General features: G+C 37.3%; 3 protein-coding genes across 3 annotated transcripts; 2 read left to right on the plus strand and 1 right to left on the minus strand.

Moving 5' to 3' along the window:
* Positions 1 to 9907: 9907 nt before the first annotated feature.
* Positions 9908 to 13182, minus strand: LOC137717771 (3-ketoacyl-CoA synthase 10). The gene is made up of 3 exons (XM_068457248.2): positions 12506 to 13182; positions 11300 to 11928; positions 9908 to 10716 (listed from the first exon to the last, which is right to left on the minus strand). Exons 1-3 carry the CDS (start codon positions 12932 to 12934, stop codon positions 10149 to 10151), a joined length of 1626 nt encoding a protein of 541 aa, XP_068313349.2. The 5' UTR covers positions 12935 to 13182; the 3' UTR covers positions 9908 to 10148.
* Positions 13183 to 16975: 3793 nt separating this feature from the next.
* Positions 16976 to 21513, plus strand: LOC137718126 (3beta-hydroxysteroid-dehydrogenase/decarboxylase). Its single transcript, XM_068457630.2, has 12 exons — positions 16976 to 17370; positions 17469 to 17558; positions 17733 to 17866; positions 17961 to 18131; positions 18252 to 18377; positions 18824 to 18903; positions 19033 to 19231; positions 19552 to 19657; positions 19828 to 20002; positions 20129 to 20285; positions 20519 to 20585; positions 21075 to 21513. Exons 1-12 carry the CDS (start codon positions 17139 to 17141, stop codon positions 21218 to 21220), a joined length of 1683 nt encoding a protein of 560 aa, XP_068313731.2. The 5' UTR covers positions 16976 to 17138; the 3' UTR covers positions 21221 to 21513.
* Positions 21514 to 23036: 1523 nt separating this feature from the next.
* On the plus strand, positions 23037 to 26418 carry LOC137718492 (uncharacterized). The gene is made up of 10 exons (XM_088698853.1): positions 23037 to 23601; positions 23697 to 23788; positions 23942 to 24044; positions 24184 to 24455; positions 24565 to 24696; positions 24889 to 25011; positions 25100 to 25228; positions 25370 to 25587; positions 25689 to 25842; positions 25932 to 26418. Exons 1-10 carry the CDS (start codon positions 23385 to 23387, stop codon positions 26148 to 26150), a joined length of 1659 nt encoding a protein of 552 aa, XP_088554979.1. The 5' UTR covers positions 23037 to 23384; the 3' UTR covers positions 26151 to 26418.
* The last annotated feature ends 70 nt before the right edge of the window (positions 26419 to 26488 follow it).

The raw sequence follows: 26488 nt of genomic DNA on the forward strand, positions 1-26488 counted from the left end.
TCTTTTTTGTTCGTGTAAGCTGGAATAGTAACGATGCTACAAGACATTTAGATGACATTTGTTAGGGAGGATTGACTTGACTAAGATAATATACTATCTTAAACATATTTTGAAGGAAAAAATTAATGACAATGCGCTTATTTTGTCCAAGTTGAAGGTACTCAATAGAAGAAAAGTTATCCCTTAATATAATTCTACTATTTTTGCTAGGACTAGCAGGAATAATTTTTCTTTATGAGTAACTTTCAACTTACAAAGTATGGAAGTTGTCATTTATTTATTCTTTCAAATATATCTCTAATATAACAAGTAATCTTATCCAAGTTAATTCTCTCTAGCAACCACCACTTAGTGTTAGCTCACAAGCAAATAATAATTTGGTATGCTAATTTACGGTATTGTTTATGATACAAGTAGTATTGGAGAATGAGGAATTATAACCACGAAATGAAGAATTACTACACATAATCTTAATCTGGAGATACTACTCTTAACCACTTGACTTCGGGTACTGTTGCCATTATTTTTCATTTCTAATTATTTTAGGAAAAAAAAAAAAACAAATAACTAATGGGAACTAGGAGACTATAGCTAATTTTATATGGGATTAGTTAGCATAACACTGGTTTGACTTCCTTGTGTTCCCATGGATACAAGTTGACGATGCATGTGTGGGTGTTTGTGATCAAATTAGGTCAATGCACGTATAGCTAATTTGAGATTTGAGTCTACTAAATTAATTGGAATTATATGAACTCTTCCTGTATCAGTGATTTTATGTTACAAGTACATGCACGGATAAGCTAATAACAAATTAAGAGTTCATATGTAATGATTAATTTTTTATTAGTACTAATTAGAAGGCCGCGTTCACTAATCATCATCGGTCTTGGTAGCGAGTAGGATAATTTGCCGCGGCTTAGACCACATGGCAATATCTAATTATCGATATCTGCCACTGCGTGTAGCACGTTGCCTGCCCACAGATTAAAACAAACTGTCAATGCACTCAATCCATTTAAATAATGGACACCTATCACTACACTGTAGTTAGGTAAAGTACGTTTAAGAAAGTCATGAGTTTCAAACTAATCAACGATTAACACTCACTCATGCATACGTAGAAAGCCGTTAGGAACACTCACTTTGAATACGCTTTTCCCGAATTCTTCTCAAAACAAGATATGTTTTTTTCTTTTAAACTTTGACAAGCTCTCACTTCTACTCAATTTTCTTTAGCTTTATACTCATTTTTATTTACATCATTTATGGTTGAGGGTGTAGATTTACTATTTAGAGCTTTCTGGGGTTTTATTGGTTAACCCTTCAAATTTTAAATATCATGTCTCAAATTTTGGTGTACTTAGTTAGAACTAAAAGTTTATGCTCTAAATGTGAACTTATTAAACCGCAAATAATCAACTATGTTAACAAATGAAATTGAGCTTAATCTTATAAATGTAGAAAGAGCCCGAGGATGTGTTATACGGGTAAAAAGAGCTCGAGGATGTGTTATACGGGTAAAAAGAGCCCGAGGATGTGTGATGTGGGCAGAAAGAGCCCGAGGATGTGTGATGTGGGCAAAAAGAGCTCGAGGATGTATGATTGGGTAAAGTGGCCTTGTGAACGATGAATTTGGCGAAATGACCCGTGAAGAGTGAAGGAATGGTTGAATGGGCACAAAGACCCAATGTTTACAGGAAGAAGTTCCAAGTGTGGGCTGTGAGGATGAATTATTGAAGTGATAAAAATGTGTGATGTGTATTGGCTAGGTATATTACAATCTTTTCCAGCCTACTAGTCACTGATTGAGATAAAAAGAAAATGGTGGTGAAATTATTATTTTGACAATGATAAGTATGGGTAGAAATTTTAAATCTTTTGGCCAATGATAATTATGGTTGAAAATTTTAGTATTTATTAAAGTCATGATGATTTATCGAATGAGAATAAAATTATAAACTGTGGTTATGGTTGATCATTATATTTGAAATGATGAAAAAAAATCATAAAGATTTCTTCATTTATTATTGGTGGACATGAATGAAAATATGGAATGAGATTTCGAGTTCATTTAATATAAACGTTTTGCCAGTAGAGTTTTTATGTTGATGAAAAGAATTGTTGGGGAAAGTTATAATTACAAATTTGATTGGTTTGGTTGCCATAGTTATGGGTGGTTATTGTTGGATTTGATATTGCGAACAAAATTGATAACAAGCACATATTCTCGTGGCTGTGTGATTAATAAGGTTTAGTTTGTTGGCCAATAGAGTTGTAATATATTTAAATTTTTCTCCTTTGGCTGATGGAATGTGAATAGTACTTTGGATGTACGAGTCACTCATTTATTCGATCTGTGGCTGCACTTTGAAGCAATTTAAAAGAGAAACAATTGAAAGGAAAAAAAAAAAGGTTTTTAAATTTACCATGCGTAATTTAGTTTAATTGAGGAAATGAAGGAAATCATAGAAGGAGGTTTTATGTTAGTGGTGTTGCGGATTTGGTTTTAAATTTCTTTCCTCTACCCAGTGGGTGTGATTGGAACTCCACTGATTTTGGTTGTAATTTTTTATATTTAATTTGCCAATTATAATGTTTTGGCTTGCAATTTTGATATTTAATTAGCCACTGATGATTATGGCTTGCATTTTTTATATCTCTTTGGCCGATGATGGTTATGACTGAAGTTTATGATCATTGTTTTGAGGGTGATGTATATGGAAAAAGAAAAAAAAATTTATGACGTATAGTATTACTGGTGATTGTGATTATTATGCTAGTAATTTATTTTTGGTCATGAAAATTGTGGCTTGATGGGGATATTTATTCTGCCAATGAATATGGCTGGGAATTTGAAATTGTGGGTAAGAATCACGATTGTTATTCGTTGGTTTACTTATTTTCGGAGCTTGAATAAAATCGTAGACTGAGATTATGATTTTATTCACCAAAAAAAATTGGTGGAAATAGTTCTAATTTATTTTCGTAACTAGGTGGTGGAAATCTCGGGGACAAGATTTATTTTAACAGGGGGTGAATGTAATACCCTGAAAATTTAAATATATGAGTATGTGGAGAAAAATTGAAAATAAATCCATTAATGGATATGAAAAATTGAATTGAGAACTGTTAAAGTTTTGTTTTCGGAAATTATTATTAATTATGTTGTGAAATTTATCGTTAAGTGGAAAAGACGGAAATGCACCTTGACACACCCCGATCTAAATCAGGGCATGCTGGCCGTCACGTGGAAGTGACGTAACCATGTGCACAGTGCGGAAGCTAATAAAATAATAATATAAATAGTACGAATAAATAAAAACTAGCTTTACACAAAGTAATAACGAACAAGTGCAAGCGTGAATCCTAAGTTCAGAGCATAAAAGCCTAATGCAGTCCGGAAGAAAGCGACACAACAAAAGCACACCCGAAGGTGGTCCTACACTGTTGGTGGTCTGTCAGATATGCCGGGGAAAATCCTCAGGGAAGCCACCAAATGTGCTAGCCAACTAGAACCTGGAGGGGCGCAAAACAAAAGCGTAAGTGGGCAAAAACAAAGCTTTTCGAAAACCATTTAATAAATAAGTTCTAACCCCTCACCGTAAAACCTGTATACTTCCCAGAAAATAGAATATATATATATATATATATATGTCATGCTCAAGAATATGCTATGCCAAGACCATTAAGTAAAATGCAAGTGCTCAGGTAATATCGCATCAATATTATATAATCTGTCAGCCGGAGTCACCTAACGTGACCTGTACGGCTGAATCTAGAGCTCAAATCTCTGTCTCACTAACTAGACCTGCACACGAGTCGGAACCACCTAAAGTGGTATGTACGACAAGCCTGGGTGTAAGATATATATACGCTCAAGTGCTACGATCACGTGAAGGCTGGGCGAATAATCGCGGGTCACCTACGAGTCGGAACCACCTAAAGTGGTCTATACAACAGGACTGTGCACCTAACTTGGATCCAAGCTGAGCGTGTGGTGCGGGAGGTGAATATCACGTGAAGGATTGTGCCCAACTCTGAGCGGGAGCACTAACACCGGGGGTGCAGGTTATGAGCTCTCTATGCATCTCAAATCACTACTGAACGTAAACATAAATCATACTCACCTGGCACTTACCTGTGCGTCCGCAGCACCAAACATACATACATATATATGCAACTAACAATGCATAAACAAACGACAACTATAGGCATGGCAAATAAACGAATAACGTTCTAAATCAATTTCTGGGAAAAGTATAAGTATATAGGTATATACGGAAAACCAAAAGCCCACTCACTGGTATATGGAAGGGTCGTAACCCTCTTACCTCGAGTGACCACGCTCGTCCTCGGGATAGGTATCACCTATATGCGAAATAACTATAAAAACGTTAATTTTAAAGCACATAACCAACCTTAAGAAATAACTTCTCATACAATACTCAAATGGGGTGTATGAATACACCAACGTGATCTACTCAACCTCAGGAACATCCCCATAATTTTAGAAAAAAATTTCACCGCTGCATGCGCCCCCACGCGCCGGCCACGCGCAGGCACGTGCCTAGCACGCTGACGGCGTCAGTTAACGCCGTCAGGAATATTCCGTTAACTTTAACGGATTCCGTCAACGGCGTTAGGAATATTCCGTCGTCTTCTCCGGCGAGGCTCCAGCGCCGTCGCCGGCGCCGGAAAATCGGGAAAAACTTCAAATCGTCCTATCTTCTTCGTTTTTCAACCAAATTTCACAAAATTGGTACCAAATTGAAGCTTACAACGAGAGGAACAAAATCATACCACTTTCAAGTGCTAAAATCCAAGAAATCTCGCCGGGAAAATACCCCCAACTCTGGCCAACCTCGAAACTCGTGATCCCGACGTCCAAAACCTTCAAACAAACTACCCCGAGCCTCCCAAGGACCTCACCAAGCTTCCTACAAGCTTGAAATTCCCAAAAACATAAGAATTTACGTGTGCATGAACAGTACCAAAAATCAGGTATCCCGAGTTCGACGTGAAAACGAAGGTATCCTTACCTGAAATGGGTATGGTTGGACTCCAATGAACCTCACGAGCATGGATATGTACTTTGTTTCTTCGATCTGTGAAGATTTGGGTGGTTTTGGAGTGTGTCCGTACGTATTGGATGGAAATGAGAGGGAGAGGGAGCTCGGGACAGGGTGCAGGGCAGGGGAAAAGGGTGTGGGGTGTGGGAGAGTGTGTCTGTGGCCCAAAACCTGCCAACAAAGCCCCAAAAACAACCACACAACGAAAAATCACACTAGGGGCAAAATCATCTTTTCACACGTACGTTTTAAAATTTTCGGAACGGGCTGTCACACACCTAGCTGACTTAATGTAATTATATGAGGACGTATTTTATTCTCATATATTTTATCGAATTTCTTGACATATTTGGATAGAGGATGATCCTACGAGCGAGTAGGCGAAAACCGTTTGTGAAATGAAGTTACAACGAAGAAGTTATTAACAATAAAAGTTGAAGGCAAACTAGTTATTTTGACATTAAGTTGGAAGGTTCCAGAAAATCTGGAGAAAAGAGAGTGCCATGTGTGTAGCTGTGATGGAAAGGGAAGGAGAAAGAAAAAAAAGAGAGGAGAGACTCGGACCAATCAGAAAGGAAGGAAGGAAGGAAGAAGGAAAAAAAAAAAAAAGAAAAAAAAAAAAGAAAGAACGGAGGGACCGGCCTAACCGAATCCAATGGACCTGCCGACTTAACCCGGTTCCACCTCTCTACTCCAGCCACCTTTGATGACGGGGACGGTGTCAAAATGATCCTTCATTTGAGGCCAATCGATACATCTCTCATTTTCACCCTAAAACAGATGAAATGAGGTTCGATTTTACGAGGAACTTTACGATGGGTGCAGCGGGTTTGGGTGGAGATTCACCAAATCTGAAGCTAACTCAGGCAACCACTACCACCAATACACTTCCCTCAACCTTAGGAACAAATCAGATGCATTGGATGGGGCGTTAGAGTTCATTTTGGTGTTGAATCGAAACCACCCAATTCTAGGATTTTTCACGGATCGATGCTAATTTCGGGTGTTTCCCGACTGAATTGGAATTCGTCCCAGGTATAAAAGTGGTTCCTCTCATTGAGATCTACCTACGTATAAAATTTGGTAAATTTTGGAGTTTGTTGGAAAACTAGGTTCCGTTCACCGGAAACCGCCGCCGCCGCCGGCAGTGGTGCGACTTTGTCTTTTAAGCTAATTTTGTTATTTTGAATCCATATTTGATATGCTTGTGGTGTGATTCAAATGTTTGAACTTAGTGTCAGAAATGTTAGTCATTTGAATGATTTAGAAAGTGGTGGACGAACTACGAACGGCTTGATCTCCTTCGAAGGTACGTAGGCAGTCTAACCAGAATGATAGATACAACCATAAATTAAACGAGGTTAATTAATCGAGTTTTGACCTCTTGTTGGGAATTAGAGTAAAGAGGAGAGTTAAACTAAAAATAATAAACGTATGTTTTCGATAAGTAAATTTAGTGGTAGATTTTTGTGAGTAATTAAGGAATTTTAATTAAAGAATAATATGTAATGGTAGCAAATTAAACAAGAGTTTGATTTGGGCCTATCATCGGAACTATTTCCCAAAAATAAATATTTCGAGAGCGGGGCGTTACATATATGGTCATGTCCAATACCAATGCGACTGTGCGGTCAAGATTCAAGAACTTGAAAATACATTTTCTTCTTTTATTTTTTTCTTGAGATAAAATATAACCCGCTATTAATCAAGTATTTGACTTTAGAATATGTATAATTTGCATAAAAGATGTACTATATGTAGAATTTGGTAATTCTCATCACATATTCTGGTTTGATGGCCCTATGGGTTACGTGACTCAGTTGATCATGAAATTTTAATTTTAATTAATACTAAAGTCAGAGAAAATAACGTGTTTTTTTTTATATTTTATAATAGAGACCTTAAACCACTTGCTAATTAAACTTCCAGGATCCCTTCCTCAGTTTAAATTTCAAAACAAGGGACCTTTGGTCTTTGTTAACAATTTTCAAATATTCAAGTCCAAGAACGAGTAGTCACCAGAGGATGTCTTGGGTCAACTACAATATTCAAAAGATATTATTTACCAGTTTGTTAGAAAAAGAAGAAGGGTGAAATTGTTTATTAATGTCATCCTGTCCATGCCGCGTGCAACTCACGACTGAGCTCGGCCGGACGAGTCGGTTGGATAAGTAGAATAGATGTGGTGGTGTGATGTCAAATGTGTTGTTGACTTCTACACTTGAGCGACTATACCTGAGGAAGGAACACCTCTCGCAGCGCTGAGATTTGGATAGATAACCAACTGAATTAGTAATGTTGTGTAACCAAACTAAAGATACTCCTAGATCGATGACTCTAGTAATGTTCCAACGAACTGAATGTGTTCCAACGAACTAAAGAAATTGTTTTTCTTAGGGTTGTGAGAATGTTTCATGTATAGCCTTTTGAGTTGAAGGGGCCCTCTACGTTCAAAACCTTAAATTTATAGGCGTAAATTGTGTGATGGCCAAGTATGATGAGTTGTAAAGTTATTTAATATTTCAATTCCTTGACATATTCTCTAAATAAATTCAGAATTATTCTCAGTCGAAACTCTATCACCGCCAAGTCTTGTCATCCTCAACTATAACTCTAAACCTAGATTGATTCAACATGTATTCAAAAATCAATCTTGATCCTTAATTAATATTTCTTTCATTTAACATCTTATAATATATGATCCAAATGTGTGCAAAATCAGATCCAAACAGTAGGCCCTATTTGGGTATCAATGATAAGTTGGGGGTTTAATTGAGAACTGACCATCTAAAAAATTGATGTCTTACTACTAAACCAAAACCCCCCGCCCCACCAACCCAACAAGCTAAGGACTTAGAACTAATTAATAGGGATTTTTTAGCTAAAAAGCGTCCCAACTCTAGAACCAATCGGTTTGGGAAGGAGTGACTTACATCCTTGTAAATTCTTGCAATGTTTCTTGTAACTTCTAATGCGACACAATTCTTCGCATCTTCACAGCTATTAAAAGTTAAAACCCCATTTTTTTACGTCTTTCTTTTAACAATTATTATAACATTTTAATATATGATTAGCCTTGAATTTGGTCAGTGCTTTTCAACTTTTGACTTCATCTTTACAAGTTCTCTACTTATCTTTTAGTACAAAAAAAACGTTCCTTTGATAAACTTATCTGAACAACTAAAAAGGTACATTAAGCTCATTAACACGGAATTTAACTAATGACAAGCTTTGAGAATCAACGTCGCCAATCATATTCATTAAAAAAATGGGAGTTGAAACGTCTGAAATAACCATAAAATGTCCAAAATAATCTTGAGGAATCGGAATGGGGAATTGGAATGTCCGAAATAACCTTGAAAAATAAGTCGATGTGCCTTGTACATGGTTTATTTTGAATGGAAAACTTAAGAGATGTGAGATGACAAATTAATAATTTTTGAAACTTAATATGACAAACTGCTAAAAATTTTAATTTAAATGACAAATTAAAAAAAAAGTACAAGTTCATATGACATTTCAAAAAAATTTCCCTAGTTGATTCCATTGCAAATCAAATCCAAATTGCCCACTTTCATCTGCCACTACGGGAGGCATTAGTGCATGATTTGTTTCTTATAGTGGTGGACATGCAATCTAATGTAGGATCAAGCTTGGACCGGTCTGGATGGTGTTAAATTATAGCCCAACAGACCTGTAAACCGTGAGTCTGCTCTGTAAAGTGAGCTCTCAACCAGTATTATGATCACATTTAGGACATCATTTTTTGTATTACGTAGCTGCAGCAATTATTAAGCTGAGAAACCTTATGAATCACATCGTCACTAAGCAGATTGATGTCGTCCAGTTTCCGGTTCAGCATCATCACAATGGTCCGATCAACATCTCTCAGCGCAGCTTGGCACATATTATCGAACCTTCCAAAGTGATTCACCATATTCTTCAATGAATTAGCATATCTGTTGTAATGGATGTGTTTATTAAGATGTCGCAGCCTCTTATGCACGCTTCGCATGTTGCTTAAGTCGTTGATCAAGCCCATGACACAACCAACTAGCACCGGGGTATCAGTGTCAATGGCTTGTAGTCTTGAGCTGGGGGATGGTTTGACGCATTTCCGGGTGTTGGTAACTTTGTTGGCAGTTAATTTATGGTGTGTCGATCTTCCAGCCTCAGTCTCTCGCTCTCGGGGTCCTTATAGTTTGAATTTACTACACCAACTACAAAAATGGTGCTTAGAATCAAGGTGATGAGCCAAGTTTTAGTTGCCATGGTACCGTTTTAAGTGGTGGATTAGGGTTTCTGATGGGAGTGTTGGAATAGGTCAGGCCTTAAAACTTTCATTTTATACGTATCTGTATCTGGGAGGTCTTAGGTTGAATAGGTCCTTTTGGCATGGCCTAAGCTTGTTGAGTATGGGAACTGATAACATAGCTAGTTACAAGTTTTGCAACAAGTGCGCGGCCTAAATTTATGCTAACAAAAAGTTAGAGGCTCATAATATGATTTCGTGCCAAAAACAAAGTCCATTACAGTTTATCGTTGAGGCCTTGTTTGGTGGCTAGGATAAGTAGTAGGATCGGATTAGTTTAATCCAATCCAGTGTTTGGTAGTTAATTGTGAAGAGGGCCGTATTAGAATCGTTAGCCATAATTTTATTATTTGGGTATCTTTACTTACCTGGAATAGGAATTGGGATAACTTACTTGTAATCAGATATCTTAAGATGAGAAATCATATCAACTGAAAAGCTAGTTAATCCGATTCTCTTTTCTTCATCTATTTCTATGTTCTTCAATTCCTTCATTCTCCCATATCCATAAAGAAATGCAGAATTACTAGTGCAAGCCTATAAACATTCAAATACTTTCAAATTAAGTACTTTACATTTAAGAACCCCCGCTTGCCAATATCCTAATTAATTTCGGTAATAAAAAAAAATATAAAAAAAAGGTAACTTGAAAAACAAAAGCAAATTAAACGAAGAGGGAGATTTATAAGATTCACTCCATCTTTTTCACCAGATAAATACAATAATACATGGCCTCCTCTCCAGCCTTCATCTCCAAGCTTAGCTTAGAGATTCACTGGGTATCGTTCAATGCAGTCAAGCCATGGGTTCCTCGAGGGCTTCCTAACGCGGCGCATCGACCTCCAAACAATGCTGTTGCATTTGAATCCCGAACCAAATGACAACTGCCAAACCTTATCTCCTCTCTTCACCTTCTCTTTCGCTTCCAAATAAGCCAACTCATACCATATGCTGCTGCTCGATGTGTTTCCAAAGCGGTGAAGCGTCATCCTAGAAGCCTCCATGTTTTCCTCATTCAACTCGAGGTTCCTCTGCAGCTCATCGAGCACAGTCTTGCTCGCTGCATGTACGCAAAAGCACTCGAAAGCCAGCTTGAAGTCCGGAATGTAGGGTCTCTTGCTTGACTCTAAAGATAACATTGAACTGCCTTCGCCGGAAAACAAGTACCTCGAAACCAATGTGGCAAAGAAGAGAAGCTGCTCTGAGAACGGCAGCACTAAAGGTCCCAATGTCGTGATGTTGGTTTTCAAGGCTTCACCACCAATTTCAATTAGGTCTTTGCTGATCTTCAGCCCCTTCAATCTTTTTTCGTCTTCCTCTTGGTACACACACCTGTTGCATCACATGTTGTAATTAGGTCAAAACCTAAAAAAAGTTAATTAGTAGTTCACCGATCTAATCAAATAACTTAAGGTGAATATACGTAACTTTTAGTGCGGAATAATAATTTGCTGATGTTTTTTAACAGAGTCGAAATCAACCAATACAATATTTACCATATGTCGACCAAATTCCTAAGATAAGTCGAGTATTGTAAATTTGTACCCGATACCATGTAATCTTTCCTAGTACGTCCGAAAGCAGAGTCTGAACCTAACTCTTTTTGTTTTGTCTCCTTCGTACCCAAAAATAATTACTGGATTAAACCAAAATATTATTTGTCATAGGCCAAGTCAAGCAAACCAATTAATGCTAACTTTGTGACATGCAGCTCCAAATCTCTAATCATCTATATTTTAGGATGATGATCAATTAGTTTATGGGACTTGGGCCCCAAATTTAATTAAAAGCTTCCATTTCTCAAACAACAAAGGGAAAATCCTGTACAATTAAAATGTATTATGACTTGCAAGTAAACATATTTTCAACGTAAAAGCATAATAATCAGCAAGCAAGAGAAGGAAATTTGACAAACCTGAAACTCCGATCATCAGCGCCTTTATGTGTCCGGACAACGTGTTCAAGCCGGTACTTAGCACTGTGATAATCGCGGCGGCGATTGGAGAGCAACACAGCGGAGCATCCCATGCGGAAAAAGCAATTCGCAACGAGCATGGACCTGTCACTACCAGGGTACCAATTATACCCCACACACTCGGTACTCACCACAACAGCATAGTTATTAGGGTTGGCTTGAAGTATGTCTCTAGCCAGATCAACGGCTATGATCCCTGCACTGCACCCCATTCCACCCAAATTGTAGCTCAAAATGTTGCCTCTCAATTTGTAGTGATTTATGATCATTGCAGACAAAGAGGGTGTGGGGTTGAAGATGCTACAATTTACGACTAGGACTCCTACGTCCTTCGGACGGACCCTAGTCTTTTCAAAGAGCTCGTCAAGTGCCCCAAACATGACCATTGAGGCCTCAGCTCGGCCATCTTTCATGGTTGCCGTGTTTTCAGTCGACATGATGATCGATTTTGGGATGTAGGTCTCGTCTCCTAAGCCTGATGAGTTTAGAATTCTCTTCTGGAATTCTAGGCTCGCCTCGTCGAATTTGCCTGATTTTCTTGCTACCTCTATGAATTGCTCCTTAGAGACCTAATTAACATCACAAAGTAACATGTACTCATAAATTACTTTCATTTCCAGTAATAAATCAATTACGTTCCCCTTAATTGCAATTAATTATTTTAATTTGAGATTAATTTCCAAATTACAAATGATAAGGACATAAAAAAAAACGCCATATACAACATGAATTTTTTTTCCCAATCCATGAAGGAAAAACTAAGCTAATTATGGAGGCGAGTCAAATATTTCTGAAAGTCATTCGGTCTAGCAAAATTTAGTCTTTACTTTGGTAATTAGAAGTTTAAAGTTCAAATCTCGTAAAAAACATGTTGAATGAAGAAAAATCGAATCCAAAATGTTTTCCCATATCACAAATTAAACAAGAGAAACCAACAAATATAAGATCGACAAGAAAAAAACAAGTATAAGAGTGTTGTAATTAATGATTATAACTTTTCACCATAATCACAAGGGCATGAAAGATTAATTAGATGTTGAAATTAAGTTGTCAAAGTCGTATATTAACACACATATATGTATAACGATTGTAAATAATTCATTGAAAAAGTCACAAAATTAATCCATTAATTAAAGTTAAAACTACCTTAAGATCGTCATTAGGCCGAAAACAAGCGAAATCAACGAGGTAGATGGATCGAGGGCGTGACATGATGTGAACTGACAAAGTGAAAACAAATACACCAAAGAACCCTAGCACAGTAGCTAGGTCATAACGTGCATCATCCCAAAGCTTCTTCCACAGCTCCTCCCTGCTCAAACTTCCCACCTCAGCACTGAACACCAGCACAAACACAGGGATTGTTGCTAAATATATGGCATGGTTGATGAGGTGGTGGTACCCCAACTTCACATACTTAAGGTTTACGGACTGTAAAAAGTCCGGCAGCCGCCTTTGCACCCTCACTGAGAATGTGGGGGAGCCGGCATTGGGGCCGGATGACTCAACCCCACGGTTGACAATCTCCGTGGACAGAAGATCTTGCTCGCTGGCCATGGTGGATGGGATTGGCATGGACTGAATTGGAATGGATAGTGAGAGAGATGAAAGGGGTGTTGATATATATATATATGAGCATGAAAGGCGGTGGGTGGAAAAGAGTTAATGCAAACACCAACCAGAACCAACTTAAACAACGATTAGTTGGGGGGGCTTTTAAGAGCTATAAATTCCTTTTTATGTTTACAGTAATGGAATGGAATTTGTGGGGTGTTCAATTCCAAGTCTTTTCCTTCTTGGTTTTCTTTACTTTTTTAAAAAATAATTCTTCTAGGAAAATTAATTGGTTCTGGTTATGGATGATGTGAGTGGGAGTGTCACACACTTTGTTGGGTTTCTTGTGAATATTAAATATGAGTCAAAAGCAAAGAAAATTTAAAGGAGGTAGTTGGAGGGAAAGGGGGCATTTGCCCTTCAAGGCCATTAGCTGGCTTCACCAAAGGAGAGGCTTACAATTTTTTTCATCTATGATAAAGAAATTTTTCAGTGCGCCTAAAACATAAGGTGGTACTTTACAAGTTATTATATATGTGGAGGAAGTTTTATTTTTCAAGTCTTCCATCACTTGTACAATAACATGAAATGTACCACTCTGTATTCAAAACATATTAAAAAATCTCTCCACCTACCATCTTCACCATTTAATTATATTTACCTAGGTTAAATCATCGTACAAGAAGTAAATGGAATGCTTTATTAGTGGAGTCCCTTTATAACTGTTAATATCAGTAAAAAAATTGTAGAAGGCGACCATTTATTTGTCACCGGTTAATGTTGAGGGTAAATGTAATAACTCTAATAACAGTTGAGTCTTGAGAATTGAATCTTCGAAATGCAGGTTTAAGAGGCTTATTCGTGAAGAATTTAATTACAAGACTCGAATAAAAAAGAAGAGGAATATGGATAAAGTTTGTTGAAGATGCTCATTCGTTTGGATAACTCACTTTAATTGTTCTTCCTTCAAATGGGGCAACAATGACAGTATGGTGTGGATCAAAATTCTTTGGTGCTACGTCTCGTTCTCTCTTTAATATTTGGTCATCGGTGAGGAAAGTCAGCTGGACATTTCATACATTAACAAAGTTCTATCTTAAAAATACTTGATCGTTATCGTCATATTAACACTTGATGTTTACTAATTTGTATGTTACAATATAGACTTGCGACAAATTTATATTTACGAGAAATTTTTTTAATGTGATATTACAAATCCATTCATGTTATAAACTTATAAAAAGGTGGGTTTTTCTTTTTCAAAACACAAAAAGGTGGTTTATTTACTAAGGTTTTTTTAGCCAAAATGATTCATGAGACTGACATAACTCCTTAATTTGATCTCTGGGATTTGAAAGCGATAGAATTGGTTCCTGAGTTTATTTACCATCAATCATTTTGGTTATTCTATGGAAAATCTCTGTTAAATAGAATCAAATGATGAAAATACTCTTAATTTAATAAACAATGGGCAAAAATGATGAGAAATTTTGAAGGTATTTTTGTCTTTATATTCTTATTTAACCGTGACCACACAAACAGTAGGGCATAAAGAGAGTATGAAAATAAGAAGGCAAACAATCCAGCTTCAAAAATAAAACACTTGACTGTAACATCACGATCATATAGTTGTGTGACAGTAACAACGAAGACTTAATTATGGCGTGTCTTTTTTTGGTTAATAATTATTATGACTTGTCTTGAATACTAGAACTAACACCAACCCCCTTGCAAGCTCCCCAATTGTCAGCCTTTCTTTATTACGCATGGGATTTTTGCACTGCCAGAAGTTCCATTATTACCTTAATACTGGGGATGACAATTTTAACCGTTAAATTCAATAATTGTGGATAACCTTCCAAATGGATTGGATTTGAATATGAAAATTTAGGTATGGTATGGATATGGGGAAAAACCGTGAACTTTATTCGGTTATGGTTTTGGATATAGTTATAGAGGTCTCCAATCCGTATCCGTCCCCGAATCCGACCCATATATATATATTATAATATAATTTTATTCAATTTACAGAACCCTCTTGTACTAATTCATTATGCATGCATCAAACCCTATATTATCTTTATTATGCACCAAACATCATGCATAGGGCATACCAACAACCTCATCAATTCAATACTCTTATCGTTATACTCAACCAAATTAATTTATTGAATCATTTTATATATCAATTATCAAATATTACAAGTTTATCAGATTCATCTCTCTTCAAGAGTCTCATTGTCAAGAAATTGGTGCATGTTATCATTAACAACTTCAAATATATTGTTAGTTTTTTGTAATTGGATGTTGCTATTTAATTACGGAAATAGTATCTACTAAAATTTATAATGCGTCAATTGGATAATATAATTTTTCTTTTGTTTTTTGACGAAGATGGATATAACCGATAACCAATTGAAAATTTGTTACCCGGTGTATATGGTTATGGATAATCCTGGACGGTTAATTTGCAGTTATGGATATAGTTAATTTTTGTGGTTACAGGGATGAATATAGCATTTTCATCCCCAAACCGAACCATTGCCATCCAATTGCACTGTTCCATGCTCGCTGTACGACACCTCATACATGCAGTGCAAGGCAACACATCCACTAATTAGTCACGTACTTTTGCTAGATAGTCACGTGATTGTAACGTATAAGTAAGTCATCACCACATTAGAAAAATAGAGATTCAGATCCCCTCCGGATCTCACACTACAGAGCCCGCAAACTAGCAATCTAAACCGGTCAATTTAAGTTTTACGGTCTTCATTAACCTATTTCACTAGCCGGCCACTTGACACAATCTCTCTCTCAAACATCCAGATATCTTTCTTGAACGGTTCAGATTGGTAGATTCATGGGCTTTAGAGTGTGAGTTACAAAGAGGATTTCATGTTTTACCTTTCTTTGGATAACAATTCATGTTTTACTTGAAAAGGCTAAATTCACATGCAATAGCTGCAAGCCTACAATGTGTTTTGAGTCTTTGGCAACAAAAAAATCTTACGGTAGGGTTACTAAAACCACACCATGATTCTACTGGGAAAATGCTTATAACTTTACCACACGATGTTCGGGAGTGACTTCCGCACCCCGCACTTCCGCTTACACTTCTCCCTTTTTGTTTTACCCTTTAGATGTTAAGGGTGAAATAATAGACAAGGGAATGAGTGCAAAAGAGAAACCAGGAGCGTGAAAATCACTATCCTATAATGTTTGATATGGTCAAAAGTTTCATCCAAGGTAATGTAATACTGTAGCAGAGAAGGAAAGGCATCAGAAAATTAGAAAAGCAACTACTCATCAGGGTCAAGTCATCAGAGTACTCAAACTAATTAGAGAGAATATAACTTCGATAGATAGAACCCTCTTCATCCAGCCACTCATACTAGCCACAATTTCTTAGAGGAGAATAAGTACAATAAGGAAATGAAATTAAAACTTCACAAAAAAAAAAAAAATACATGCTTGTTTAGAAGTGTAAAAAGAAATGAAACACTTTTGGTGAAATTGGTTTTGAAATCCAAAAATATTTTTAAGTGTTTTTTGGAAGAAGTATTAGATATGTGCTTCTTGCAGAAAGTATTTCAAGTGCTTTTTCAGAATCCACTTGGATTTTTACTAAAGATTAGCTTCAAAGTTATTTTCATCAAAAGTACTTTGAATCATTTAAAAGTGCTTCCAAACGACATGAACCAAAGATACTCATACAATTTTGCCAACATATGAAGACATTCATCAACTTCTGTTAGTTTCTCGTACGAAATGCATCAAAATACCGTTTCAAGTGTCACAAACATTACCATTCTCTACAAGAAAATAACAAAAGTTGACATTCTCGAATTGAAATAATTTGTAAACTAAAGGGACTAAATTCAATGCAATGCAAATACAAGGATAAAAGCGGGAGAAAATTACACGAACTAAAACAGTGTTTCATTTTTGGGTCAAAAGCTATAATTGGGCCTAATACCAAAGCCCAATTCAATGGCCCAAGCCGAAATAAAGCGCAAGTTTATTTTGGGCCGAAGGGCAGGTCTAACCGTCAACTAGATTCCTCTGGTTTTCCTCCGTAAATTTCTGTCACCTTCTTCGTCTGTTTGCTGACTCTCTCACACACTACACTTCCCTCTCTCTCTCTCTCTCTCTCTCTCTCTCTCTCTCTCTCACTCCGATCCTCATTACCTTCACCTCCACCGATCACCGTCGTCTTCTTACAATGCCCGGTGACGAAAAATGGTGCGTGGTCACCGGAGGCCGAGGCTTCGCGGCGCGCCACTTGGTCCAGATGCTGATCCGATACGACGTGTTCCGGGTCCGAATCGCCGACCTGGGCTCCACCGTCGATCTAGAACCTTCCGAGGAGAACGGCATTCTTGCCGAAGCTCTGAGCTCCGGCCGCGCCCAGTACGTGTCCCTCGACCTTCGCAGCAAGAGCCAAGTTCTTCAAGGTCAGCTTTCTTTCTCGTCCAAATCTTGAAATTGCATCAATGGCGGCTGATTTGTTTTAGCGTGATATGATTTTGTGCGTTTTTCTTTCAATCTGCAGCGTTTCAAGGTGCGGAGGTTGTGTTTCACATGGCGGCTCCCAATTCGTCCATCAACAATTACAAGCTCCACCACTCGGTCAATGTAGAAGGTACACAATCACAATGGTGAATTTTACTTCTTGTTGTTAGCAAATGTGGTTTAGGTCCATAAATACTTTCCTAATTCGGGTTTAGTCAATTGATTTGATCGATACTTGGAGTGTGTTTTTGGGGTTTTATGCAAATTTTTAGTTTTATTCAAACTATGCTTTGATCTTGTTCAGGAACACAGAACGTGATTGATGCTTGTACTGAGCTGAAAGTAAAGAGACTAATCTATACTAGCTCCCCGAGTGTTGTTTTCGATGGGATTCATGGGATTGTTGACGGGGATGAGTCGTTGCCATATCCACCTAAGGTACTAGTATTTGTTAATGAATTTCCAGTGATGTAAGAAACACAATGTTTCACTACGATTTTGAGTACGGGTTGTGTTTTGTAACTTGTTTCAGCACAATGATTTCTATTCGGCGACGAAAGCTCAGGGAGAAGAATTGGTGATCAAGGCAAATGGTGTTAAGGGGCTTCTTACATGTTGCATTCGCCCTAGCAGCATTTTTGGACCTGGTGATAGGTTGCTCGTTCCGTCTTTGGTAGTTGCTGCCAGGGCAGGGAAATCCAAGGTAAGTAAGTGGTGGTCTTGTTACTTTAGTCTTGCATCTCCCTTACACCATTATCAGTTAACACCTTCTTTCACGATATCTGATGTTCATTGTTTTCTCCTCTTTATCTCAATTGAACAGTACATCATTGGTGATGGCAACAACATTTATGATTTCACATATGTTGAAAATGTGGCACATGCGCATATATGTGCAGAGCGAGCTCTTGCATCAGAAGGGACAGTTGCAGATAAAGCGGCGGGGCAGGTACCAATATATTATTAAGCTTTTTGACACCTGGGATGAATATAAGAGAGGGTGAGGGGCTGTTAAGTATTATAGATGATGAAATAAAGAGAGGATTTAATTACTCAACTGCATTGATTTATTTACTACCATAAAAAAGATTTGTTGGATACTGGTTCAATACGTTTTCTGAAGCTCACAAGAGAGCCTTGCATGCTTCGGGAAGTGCAAGCTTTTTGGGGAATAAACTGTCAAAGTTTCATTGAATTATCTGACTGTAGATGTAAGAATAAGATTTATCTTTTCTACTGAGTCATTCCTTCACGTTTTCTTACCTTATATTTGCTCTAAAACATGGGATGGTCATGCTTTTTTGAAACTTACTTTGCATGTCTGCTTGATGTCAAGCTAAACTACTTGGAGACGGCATTTCTAGCTAAAAGCCTAAAAAGATACTGCATGTGCAGGCATATTTTATAACCAATATGGAACCTATCAAGTTTTGGGAGTTTGTTTCACTTATTCTAGAAGGTCTTGGTTATGAAAGGTACTTCCTTTTCGTAATGCTTTCATTTTAAGCAGACCTTAAATGTAATCACCATACTCCTCAATGCCTATTATAATGATTCTTCAAGTTCTTTCTTTTTTGTTTTCCCTGAATGAATGTTGTTTGCAGGCCAAGAATAAAAATCCCTGCATTTGTTGTGATGCCAATTGCACATATGGTGGAGTTGACATATAAGCTGTTAGGCCCATATGGGATGAAGGTTCCACAGTTGACCCCTTCGAGAATTAGACTCCTCTCTTGCACCCGATCTTTTAAATGTTCGAAGGCACAGGATCGAATTGGCTACACACCCATCGTATCGCTTCAGGTTCAATATTTTTTCATAAAAAGAGTGATAAGTCCTTTGGTTAATACAAGAGAATTGCGCTGAGCACTCTAGATGGTGGATCATCCAACATTTATATTCTTCTCTTTCACACCTTCACCACCTTGAACATTTGAATCTGTGATTAGGATGTTGGCTGTGCTATATTAGAATACGGAATGCGTCATTAAACTTATATCTCCTATTGGTGAGCACTTAGTAATTAAAAAGGTCTAAGTACTCTCATCGTGTCATTGTGCATTTTATGTTCAAATTCTGGATAAAGTACTTTCTTGTGACACACTGGTATTTACTTTATTCAGGAGGGTCTGAAAAGGACAATCGAGGCATACCCACATTTGAGGGCTGAACATCTACCGAAAAGAGGAGGGCCATCTAAAGCGTCAATATATCTTGGAAGCGGAAGGGGTATGAATCTTCAGTTTCTACTCACCTTACTTTGATTTTTTTATAAGTTAACTGAACTGTGTTTTTTATAAGTAAACTAAATTCAGGCATAATGACATCTTATGATTGACTCAGCATGCGCAAAATAAAAGTATACATGCACTCATGTGTTGCACTTATGGTTTTGACAGTTGCTGACACGTTACTCTGGAAGGATAAAAAACAGACCTTCAAGGCGTTATTTGTTTTGATTGCAATCTACTACAACTTCGTTGTACCTGGATCTACAATTATTACTATGCTTTCAAAGGTTCTCCTGGTAGCTTCAGTATTCGTGTTCATTCATGCTGTTTTACCAGAAAAGATGTATGGTTTATGCCCCTTCTTGTATTCATATTCTTTAGCTGCTCTGTTCGAAAACTGATGTTTTCCTCGTCTCTCATAATTAAGTGAAGCTGACTTCTAACTACAAAAAAAATGTCACTGCTCCAGATTAGGATACAAAATTGAGAAGCTTCAGTCATCACATTTCCACTTATCAGAAGAGATGTCGCAACAAATTGCCAAGTCTGTGGCTTCATCATGGAATGCATCTGTTAAAACATTGAAATCTCTTAGCAAGGGAAATGATGGGATTTTGTTCCTTAAGGTATCTATCTGCTGTTCCCATCTTCTTTTGTGCTTCCAGCTATATATTCTTTTGATAGTGTATAAGTTCACATATTGCATTGATGCATTACTTTTAAGGTCCAAAACTGGCCTGGAATGTGCCTGAAGAGGTGCAGAATGCATATACTAGTAATTTGAAGAGTTGCAGCTCTCTTCGTCCTTTTGTTCTCTTCTTTTCTGACGTATACTTTATATTTACTGGTGATGTCGTAGGTTACTCTCACCCTACTGGTTCTTAGCTTCCTTGGAGCGTTTTCACTTCAGAACTTATATGTTATAGGTATCTCCCTTCTCTCTTTCACTCACTCGCAGAATTCAAGGCATCGGGATTTTATTTGAACTTTGAACCATATTAAAACTTCTGACATTCTGAAATTCGGTCCTGTTTTATATGGAAAATCATTAAAATTCATCTAGAAAATAGAAGGGAAGTTTGGAAGTCTGAAAAACTGGTTTGGGTAATTAATGAACAAACCAATGTTTAGGACATTGAATTTATGGTATTTAAATTTCTTGCAATTGCCTGTTTTTGGGATAAGCTGTTCGTGAACTAGTCTCAGCAGGATATGGTGTAAATTTTAAAGAACCCGTCATTTGATGATTCTTACACCGGATAATTTAGCCGTGTACGGACTTGGTTGGATGGTCATGGGGGGTACTTTAATATTTCTTTGGACTGACATCACTCATCCTTTGGTAGTTTAGGCATCAAAAAATTTCTTTCTGCCCTGCCTTGACCCTTAGTGTCTTTGTTTTATTATTGTTCCAGGAGTTCCCGCTGCCTTCATAGTTTTCTACGTGTATGAGAAGGAGGAGCAAAAAATTGACGACATGGTCCTCGAAGCTCTCTCTCGTGGATGCAAATTGAAATCGGATATTGTAAAAAAATTCTATACTTCCAAGAAGATTGAGTGACTGACTGCTGATAACTACCATATTGCTGCCGACTACCACTGCTTGCCTGAGAATTCATTGAGAATTGCGGTGTTCGATATGATTGGTGTGCCCTGTATTCGCTTCTCTTTCTTCAACCCGAACCTCACTCCAGAGAGATAGGAAAAGAAGAAAGACCCCATTTGATTTTTTGACCCATTTTTTTGAACCTGCATTGTATGGTTTTGTGTATTGCTCCATTTCTTTGATTCCTATGGAGTTACTTACCAGGCTGCCATGTTTTCTGTTAATATTATCCAAGTATGTTCTTGTTCCTTGTTCTCGTGTTGATTATATAATGTCATTTTCATAGCTTAAATGCTCGGTTTAGTAGCGCATGCGCACCCGGAAGGTTGATTTTGGCCATTTATGTTTGTGGAAACCGTAAGTCAAGATAAGCGTGTGGACGACTAATTGTAGCACTTGTTTTAGTGTTGTTATAACTCATCATCCATGATATCATAATAATTGTAGACAAATTAAAATGACACGACTAATTGTTTATCTTAGTGGTTACCATCATGGAGTTAAATCATGAAATTATTTATTTGGTTGCACGTTACATCCCTAAACTTAAGTTCATATTAGAGTTTGGTCATTAAATAATTTGGGGTCAACTTGTAGATGACCCAAAGCCAGAGAAATTTTTTAGCGTGCTAAAAACACGATCTGATATTTAAATATTATAATACAAGTGAGTTTGAAAAAAAATTTCAAATTTTCAACTACTTATATTATGATATTTAATATATCGGATAGTGTTTTCGTCAATTGGAAAATCTCTCCCAATGCAAAAGGTGTCAATCAATTCGTGGAAAATGATTGACATCCGAAAGGACAGCTATTGAATTTCCACCAAAACAATAGTGACCGCAAATTGTCCACATTGTTTCTTTCAGCCGTGGTACCAATGCAATCGAGATACATTGTGCATAAGTTTTTATAGACAATTTTACAGCATCCCCCACCAATTGCCTAGAACCGAGGTTAATTCTTTTTAAACATTAGCTAGGAAATTTGAACTCCAATACAACGGAAAGAAATATTATCTTGATTAAGTGGCTTAATTTACGGGAAAATTGGTACTATGTAAACCACCGTATTTAATTTCTTACGCATCTCTATTGTTTTCATTTAATTTTTGTTCAATAAGATGACCAAAAATGATAAGAAAAATGCTAGAAAATCACGCTTTGTAAAACACATCTAAATTATATGTCTAATAAAGAGATGATTGTAGTCTACAAAATATGGTATTCTATCATCACTAAATAAAAAAGAATGTGCAAGATGTATAACTAGAGTTATATTTTGATGTACGACTGATTGCAAGCAAAAAATACTAAAAAAAATATATCAATCTAAATTATAATATTAAACTCATAATTAATTTAAATACACCGCTACAATGATATATGGAATAAAAAGATGCCAATTGCCAACCCATGAAACAAAATCACAGGCCCAATAGAAAACAAAAAGCGTTTTGACCAAAGCCTCGCTGGCACTTTGAATTCGCTTTGCAATTTGCGTTGCAATTCCCGTTTCCTCGAACCAAACTTTGCTAAAAAGAGAGCAAATAAAGTAAGTAAATACTCAAAATCTTAAACAAACGGCACGTAATTCAAAAACTCTCTTTTTTCGCTCTCTCTCTCTCCCCCCCCTAAAGAATCCATCTTTTTCAGATTCTTTCAGTCATTCCGTTTGTTTTGTGTTCGAAAGCGAATTTACTTGTGCAGTCTCCCAACCCAAAATTCACTCTTTGTCTGCAACCTCTCTGAATATCTCTCTCTTCCTGTCATTGCCTGCCAACCACTTTGTTTGCTTTATCTTCTTCCCTTTCCTATAAGATTCTTATTCCTCCATCTCTGCAATTTTTTGCTTCAATTTTCGTTGCTGGGTCGCATCATTTCTTCCATTTCTCAATTGGGTTTGCTCAATTTTTACTTCATTCAAAAACCCTTTTTTTCCCGCGCACCCATCAATTCTTGTTCTTTGTCCTTTCTTCCACTTACCCTTTTGAGATTTTTCTGAGTTTTTTCTAAGTTCATGGAATGCTGGTGTTAATTTCACCGTCTGTAAAATTTATTTACATTTTTTTATCGGAAAGTCTAACGGAGACTTGGTGGGTAATGGTGAATTTATAATGGGTGGCGGTGCCGGTGGAAGAGTAGAAGTGGTGAAGAGCAATGGTTGCTCTTGGCTGTCTGTTGGGTTACCATCTCCATTGCCTTACTCTAAAGCTCTGCAACCATTTGAGCCAGCATCGCCGGCCGTATCCTCTGTTGGGTCGGAGGCGGTGGCTCGATCAGGCGGCGGACCCTTTGCCGGCCTTGTTATCTGCGTTACTGGCCTATCCAAAGGTAAAAGAAGACAATGTGATGGATTGAATGTGTTTTCATATTTATATTTTTTTAGAATTTGTAGCTGTTAATAATTGTCATTGTTGCTTTGGCAGAAGCAAGGAAACAAGTCAAGGAAGCAACTGAGAGATTAAGTGGCCAGTATAGCACTCAGTTGGATCCTCAATGTACCCATTTGGTGGTCCAAATATCCTTAATTTTCGAAATTATCGAACTTTCTGTTTTTTGTTTTGTTTTTGGTATATTAATATTTGGGAGAAATTTATCAGTGTTTTGATACATTTGGTGTTATTATTTGTGTAAATTGTAAGGCTTGAGTGCAATCTTTAACTAGTTTTACAGCTTCGGTGGACGCAAGTTTGAGCATGCTCAGAAGCATGGATCAAAAAATGGTCTCTCTATTGTTACCATTGGATGGTTTGTGGATAGTGTTAGGAAGAATGGTAAAAAAGACCATCGTACTTACATGCTACCTTCATTTCTTTAGTTTTATGTTGGTTTGGCGAGAAACGCTCTATAGGTATTGGTATATATTATCACTTGATTAGTCAGTCTAAATCCATTTGCTTTTGTGTGTTGCAGTGAGGCTGAATGAATCACTTTACAGTATCAACAGTTTTGGGGAGAATGGTATGCGTTTAGATGAGTTGAATAGGTTCGTTGGGTTAATTGGCACGGAAAACACTTGTCTTCCTGTTGGTGTTCGTGGAGCCAAGCAGTTGGACACGATTGAAGAACCACGTTTTTCCTTTCCCGGAAGAGAGTCTACCAGAAATACTGACTCTAGTCACTCTACTCTGTCTGGTCACTCCATGTATGTCGACTTAGACATTTCATCTGAACTGAGGAAAAAGGTAAAGTTATTTCTAGGCAAAAGTTGCCTGGTTTCTTTTGAAACACAAACTTCTCTTTTAGTCTTTTGTTATCCTTGTTTTACCTGTACCGTTTTGTCTGTTTTGCAAGGTTATGGAGGCTGCTAGTAGAGAGGGTGCCACATTTGTAGATCAATGGTTTGTTGGTTGTAAAGCCAATCATGTAGTGTGTGAAGGGTCTTCTAGTCGTAAATATCTTGGCCATTCAAGCAATATCGTTACAGTGAGTCCTGCAAGACATTCTTTGGTTTATTTGAATCAGCACTGTTTACAATATAATAACTTTTGGCTGTCTTCGTATTGTTCCTCCTTGTATCGTAGACAACTGATGAAATCACTCGTAATTTAGAGATTTCAGGAGTGCTTTGATACTTTTTCTATACGATGAAATTTATTGGTGTTTGATGTGCCGCAGCCACTGTGGGTTTTGAAAACAGCCAAAGAGAAGTGTGTGCAACGGCTTGTGCACATGTCTGCAGATTTGGCCAGGCAAGTTGGTACGATGCTTGAAGAGTTGCAGAATGGCATTGCAGATGGGGTATCTTTCTACACAATGAATGAGTAGTGATATAATTTTGGTATGCCCAAGTTCGTATTTTGACAATATTTTTATATTTATCTAATAGGAAACAGATGAGGGAAAAGTCCCTGAAGATGTTCAAGTTTATAGAAATAAACCAAGCCATGAAAAGAGACAACAGATTGTGAATTCTGCTAAAACTGGGGTCAGAAATCGTCGCGGCCTTCGTATGCAGGTAATGATTAATTTTGTTGGATTCTCTTTGGTGTTTGATCAATCTATGCTTCTTCTTTAGTGCCTCATAAGTGAATTCGTTACATTTGTTGTGAAAAAATTTCATGGTGAACCCTCTTATTTATGTGCCTTTTTCTCGCAGACTTGCCAAACGCCAATGCGTCCAATAACCCCTATCAGCCTTTTGGATTCAATCTGCTGGTCAATATCTGAACCAACATCAACGGCTTCAATCTACACCGAAAGTGTCAGTGTTGAAGATGGTAGCGAACATCATACATCTGTATTCTTTGATGCAAAAGGTGATGGAAAGGATTCCGAAGCTTCATTTGCAAACTTAACCAGGCCGCTCAAGGAAAGGTTGTTGATCTCTTTCTTCCTTCCCACTCCCAAATGAAAATTAATTTCCCCAACTTGTTATATAATCTCACACCAGTTCTCTCTTCTGTATTTGTCTGCAGTGAGAAATCTGAATTGATATTCAAAAACCATTTTCTTACTATCCTGTTTCCTGTCGACCGATTTGCTGAGATGGGGCCATCTTCTAGAACATTTGTCAGCGATAACGGGTTCACATGCTTGCAGGTGTTGGATCATATCTATGCATTTTATCAGGTACACAATAAGACATTCCCCTCCGGAATCCTGTGTCACCGGCTTAATGGTGGGAAAGTCTTATAATCTCATGTGTATTTGTACTGCAGGAGAACATGTCAGCCCTTGAAATAGAGTCTGCAATCCACACCGATTCAAGGCATGCTGATCGGCTTCGATCAGTGTACTCCAGTAAAGAAACAGCAGAACGCGGTTACGCAATTTTTAGGCGGATTGACTTTCTAGGCAGTCGTAAAAGTTTTGAAATGTTGAAGCGCGTCAACGGAGAGAACAGCAGCAATGTGTATGAGCTGTTAATTAGAGCCTAAAGATCATCTTCCCCTCACTTCTTCCAAGTCTTGAAGGAGCTCAAACTAAAGTTCCTCAAGGCCATGATTTTGAAACTTCTGCCGTCTTTATTAATAAATTTTTGAAGTGCTAATAATAGTTCTTTCTTTATATAGGATTTTACGAGATTATAGCTACTTCAAATGTATAAAATTTGTGTGCGCAACAAGTTTTGGATGAGTAAATTCCCCCAACATTTGTAGTTTTTACCAAAGAAAACATATGAATTGATACATGAATATCCCGAAATACCAAGTCTCATTACCTTGGTTGCTTTTACTTAATAAAAAGAGTCAGATACGCGACATGTTGGAATTCA

Source organism: Pyrus communis, chromosome 8, assembly GCF_041283825.1.
Source record: "Pyrus communis isolate YQ-2024b chromosome 8, ASM4128382v1, whole genome shotgun sequence".
In the NCBI taxonomy this organism is placed as follows: Eukaryota; Viridiplantae; Streptophyta; class Magnoliopsida; order Rosales; family Rosaceae; genus Pyrus; species Pyrus communis.

What these genes read in the sequence shown, in the direction of transcription:
- LOC137717771 (XM_068457248.2), bottom strand. Translation starts at nt 12,934, where the DNA reads ATGCCAATCCCATCCACCATGGCCAGCGAGCAAGATCTTCTGTCCACG. An exon ending in GGCCTAATGACGATCTTAAG is followed by an intron (nt 11,929 to 12,505) that starts GTAGTTTTAACT and finishes GATGTTAATTAG; the next exon opens with GTCTCTAAGGAGCAATTCAT. An exon ending in GCTGATGATCGGAGTTTCAG is followed by an intron (nt 10,717 to 11,299) that starts GTTTGTCAAATT and finishes GTGATGCAACAG; the next exon opens with GTGTGTGTACCAAGAGGAAG.
- LOC137718126 (XM_068457630.2), top strand. Translation starts at nt 17,139, where the DNA reads ATGCCCGGTGACGAAAAATGGTGCGTGGTCACCGGAGGCCGAGGCTTC. An exon ending in CAAGAGCCAAGTTCTTCAAG is followed by an intron (nt 17,371 to 17,468) that starts GTCAGCTTTCTT and finishes TTCAATCTGCAG; the next exon opens with CGTTTCAAGGTGCGGAGGTT. An exon ending in CACCCATCGTATCGCTTCAG is followed by an intron (nt 19,232 to 19,551) that starts GTTCAATATTTT and finishes TACTTTATTCAG; the next exon opens with GAGGGTCTGAAAAGGACAAT.
- LOC137718492 (XM_088698853.1), top strand. Translation starts at nt 23,385, where the DNA reads ATGGGTGGCGGTGCCGGTGGAAGAGTAGAAGTGGTGAAGAGCAATGGT. An exon ending in CATCTGAACTGAGGAAAAAG is followed by an intron (nt 24,456 to 24,564) that starts GTAAAGTTATTT and finishes CTGTTTTGCAAG; the next exon opens with GTTATGGAGGCTGCTAGTAG. An exon ending in ATATCTATGCATTTTATCAG is followed by an intron (nt 25,843 to 25,931) that starts GTACACAATAAG and finishes TTTGTACTGCAG; the next exon opens with GAGAACATGTCAGCCCTTGA.